This window comes from Cynara cardunculus, assembly GCF_001531365.2.
Source record: "Cynara cardunculus var. scolymus isolate 2C chromosome LG 13, CcrdV1, whole genome shotgun sequence".
In the NCBI taxonomy this organism is placed as follows: domain Eukaryota; kingdom Viridiplantae; phylum Streptophyta; class Magnoliopsida; order Asterales; family Asteraceae; genus Cynara; species Cynara cardunculus.
This window is the reverse complement of record NC_037540.1, coordinates 1,215,860-1,220,231: the sequence shown is the minus strand read 5'-3', so window position 1 is coordinate 1,220,231 and position 4,372 is coordinate 1,215,860. Positions and strand designations below refer to the sequence as shown.

Below are 4,372 nucleotides of genomic sequence, written 5' to 3'. Positions count from 1 at the left end.
AATAATTCAGATTTTTTAAATTAAGATAGATTTTTTTTATTATCCTGGATATCCAACTCGCTATGCGAGCCGATTAATCTCAAGGCGATCACCTGCTTTGCGGGTAGTCCGGAGTCACCGTATTTGAACCTCCGTGGCTACAAGGGATTTTTATTATTCCTTAGATTTGAACATGTGCCCTCCAGACACTTTTGACATTTAGATTCCAAACTCAAACCAATCAGACACGACTATTGTGATTAAAATGTTTGACAAGTAATCAAACATGTTTGACAAAATAAAGATATTTTAGATTTTTTTTAAAATTAAGATATTTTAGTTTTTTTTTATATTCTATGTACAAGTATACAACTAATCAATTTTCAAATATTTGACAAAATTAATGTTTGTTCTAAATTCTGTTAGAGCTAAAATGAATCGAGGAAACAATCAAATAAGCAGTTATTTTAAGCAAATTGTTTTTAGGACAGCGTAAAACCTAATTGTTCATGCCTGTAATAAAATAGTTATCTGAATTGATTTGGGATGATATGTATAACAGTTCATAACTCTAATTAGACAATTGTCATATGCATTAAATAGTTGTATTACAAAATATCTGAAACACAGTGTAACCATAAAAATTATTGAATTTTGCCAATGAATATCGTTTTTAGCTCTTGATTCCTCTGATTCAATTAGGGTTCGTAACTGAAACCCCTAAGTGGCAATTTGTTACATGGACACAGAGAAACAGGCTAACTAGAAGTGCAAAACTTTTTTGCTTATAAAAGTAATATAATATAAAGTTATAAACACGATATCGCTTTTTGTTAACTTAGAAGAAAAAACAAAGTAAAAACACCCAGTGAGATTGAACACTAGCACCGAGAGCCTCTTCTACACCCGAGAACACCAGCATTAGCTGTGATTGAGCCCACGATGGAAGATGGTCTGGCACTTAGGCTCGATGCCCTTGCGTAGCTTTTCGACGCCCCTGCCCCTGATGGTGTGAAATATGCACCGTTTAACATGAGATCTCCTTCAGATCGCCAGTTCCAGCTCTTCCACTCATCTTCTACCGCCTCTTCTCGTTTTGTCACCTATAATCATGACAATTAGAAGGGAAAGAAAATTTAATGAAGTAAAATGACTAAAATACCCTCAAACATGTTGTTAGATACTCACTTCTTTATTTTCATGATCATTAGGAGCAAGAAACCTATTTCCTTGGCTATTGATGGTAGGTGAAGCACTTCCCCCAATTGCATACATTTCCCAATGAGTGTAGTCATTGTTCACCACATGGAAATACCCATGTCTACATCTATATTTGCCAGAATCCAAATCAGTAATTTCATGTTATAACGAGTTGTTATTTATGCATTAGTAATCGTACAAGTCTATATTGAACTCGTTTGATGCACAGTTCAGAAAAATAATAGAAACATATGATCACATGATAAAAAAGAATCTTATTCTTGTTGTTTTGTCTATGTTGACAACATGTTTGGTACATCGTGTCAAAAAATTTGATCGTGGGTGTGTCGAAAACCAAAAATAAAATAACTTGAAGTATTTACCAGATACAATAAGCAGTTATCGTATCAAAACTGATGGCAATCAGTTCAGTAGTAATTCAAAACCTGTATTTTGTGTATAAAAAAATTGAATAACAGTCATTTAAACAATGTTGTAAAATATGTATTTTAGATATAAAATAATCTTAAAATACATATTTTAAAATAATATTTAACGGGTTTTATATATATATATATATATATATATATATATATATATATATATATATATATATATATATATATNTCAAATAGTTAATTTGATACTAATATCGATATATTTTTGTCAAATTTTTATGATATCTTCAAACATATATTTTATTCAAAAATAAAAACATAATCGCTTTCTCAAAATCACATAAAGCCATATTATAACATCGACTTAGATAAAGAATAAAATGAAATATTAAAATCATGATGTATCTCGCTGCATTGCGCGAGTACGCTTCTAGTTAAACCTAAATTAAGTTAATTCGTTATGTTAAATTAAATTATAATAAAAAATTTGAATTAAAAAAATAAACAAACAAGAACTTTTAATTAGATAATTTGATACTAATATTGATATATTTTTTGCAAATTTTATATGATATTTTCAAATTTATATTTTATTCAAAAATAAAAACTTTATCGTTTTCTCAAAACCACATAAAATTGTATTATATCGACATAGATTAAGAATAAAACGAAACATTGAAATGGAAATGTGTCTCGATGCATTGCACGAGTACCCTTCTAGTTATAAAAATAGATTTTTTTTAACATTAATAGAAATTAAATTCATCACTTAACTAATATTAAGTTCATTAACATTTTCAACAAGTCAAAAAAAATTCTTTCAACGACCTCTAAGCTTATGTTTTCAAAATTTCTTTTTTATATATTTTTATTACAACCAGGGATAGATCTGGTTTCATCCCTATTTTTTGAAGGAAAAACAAAAACAAAAACAAAAAGAGAAAGAGGGGGAACATAAGAGATAGAAGAAATAATGTCACTTTTGGAATTTCTAGGTCATTTAATGTTATTTACTAGGTAATTTTTTGACTTTTTAAATATGTGGGATACAAATAACAACCCTGTTTCTTCTATCTTTCTCTATCTCTTATGTTCCCCCCTCTTTCTCTTTTATTTTTTTTGTTTTTAATTATTAGATAATAATAATTATTTTTCAATAGTAACTAGTTGTGTATCCGCGCAATGCGACGGAAGCCGTGAATTTTAACGATTTTGAAGTTTCACTGGTTTTATTAGAGAAGATTTAACAATGATATAAGTTACACTTGGTCTTTGCATATTAATACAATTTGAATAAATAAGAGTTATGGTTCCAATCACAGTCTATCAATGGAAAAAATTGTATGACAGTTTAAAATCCAACATATTTAAACGACTATACAAATATGTTCGATTTACACTAAGAGCAAAGAATGAAGAGCTCAAGAGCGAGACCGAGAGTTCTAAAACAATTGAATGAGAGAACTTTTAATAACTCATGGTTAATATCAGTTTGAATCTCACCTTGGGGGATGAGAAGAAGACAGAGAGGTATGAGAGGGTGAAAACATGAGTGAAATGTGTCAAAAGTATATTGGGAACATGAAAAGAAAAAAAAATGTGCATTGGTAACTTGTACCATATGTTATTTTAATTGTAGATCAAGAGATTTTAAGACTAAATGCATAAAGTAGCAGTACTCAATACATTATGAGTTGTTTATAAGACTTTTAAAACTTTGTGCATACATGTATAGTACTTTGTGCATTAAAAATTGTTTTTAAGACTTTTGATAAATCTGGTTTATAAGGTAGTATAAATTATAATTTTGATTTGTATTATATATTAATCAGATTTAAAAACCATTAAATTGAAAAGGCAATACGCCTTGTAATTTAATATAACATTTATTTTGTAATTTTATAAATTTTAACCATATGTATATAGTCGTATGGTTTGTCCATATAAAAATCGAATTAAAACTTTAAAAATTCATATCATAATTCTTAATTTTTTAATTTTATCTATATTTTCATAAAGTATATTATTAATTCTTCTGCAACTTTAAAACTTCAGAAAATAATCCATCATTTTTATCCGACATTAAAACTTAAAAAGTAACTAATCAATTATTATTTAAGTTTTTTAATATTCAAATAATAATTTCATCAGTTTTTCAGCAATCTCTAAAAATTCAAATAATAACTTGTCGCTTTTATTAAAACTTAAAATATAAATTAGTTTTAAGTTGTATTATGTTTTATTTATAAAAAAACAATATCGTTGAAATAAAAATATATTAAAAAAGGAATTTTGAAAACATAAGCTTAGAGGTGGTTGAAAGAATTTTTTTTGACTTGTTGAAAATGTTAATGAACTTAATATTAGTCAAGTGATAGAATTTAATTTCTATTAATGTTAAAAAAATCTATTTTTGTTATAATATTAATCAATAAAAAAGTTAGTAACAAAAACATAGTTAAAAGACGTATTTTTTATATAAAATAATGAAAACAATAATAATAATAATTATTATTATAATCACTTAACAGTATTAAATTAATGACATTTCATTTTTTTCCTTTTTTATTATATTTATAAACTTAAATTTAAATAATAAACATATAAGTAAAATATTTAAAAAAACATGATATGTATTTTACTATTGTTATAAAAAGGAAAAAAAGAATTTCTATTTTCATTCACAAGAAACCACTTCACCATTCTTTGTTTATGATTTTGTTGATCTTTTATATTAAATTATTTTATCTGTGTAGCTTTAAATATTTATTTAAAAAAATAAATATATAAATTAT

At 26.0% G+C, this 4,372-nt stretch overlaps 1 protein-coding gene across 1 annotated transcript in view; it reads right to left on the bottom strand.

Moving 5' to 3' along the window:
* Nucleotides 1-626: 626 nt before the first annotated feature.
* LOC112524262 (probable pectate lyase 5) overlaps nucleotides 627-4,372 on the bottom strand; it is a 7,356-nt gene continuing 3,610 nt past the window's right edge. The window contains exons 2-3 of the mRNA XM_025134020.1: nucleotides 1,168-1,306; nucleotides 627-1,082 (exon numbers count right to left, since the gene is read on the bottom strand). Of these exons, the coding sequence (XP_024989788.1) occupies nucleotides 861-1,082; nucleotides 1,168-1,306 (361 nt within the window). The 3' untranslated portion in view covers nucleotides 627-860. The remainder of the gene's footprint in view (nucleotides 1,083-1,167; nucleotides 1,307-4,372) is intronic.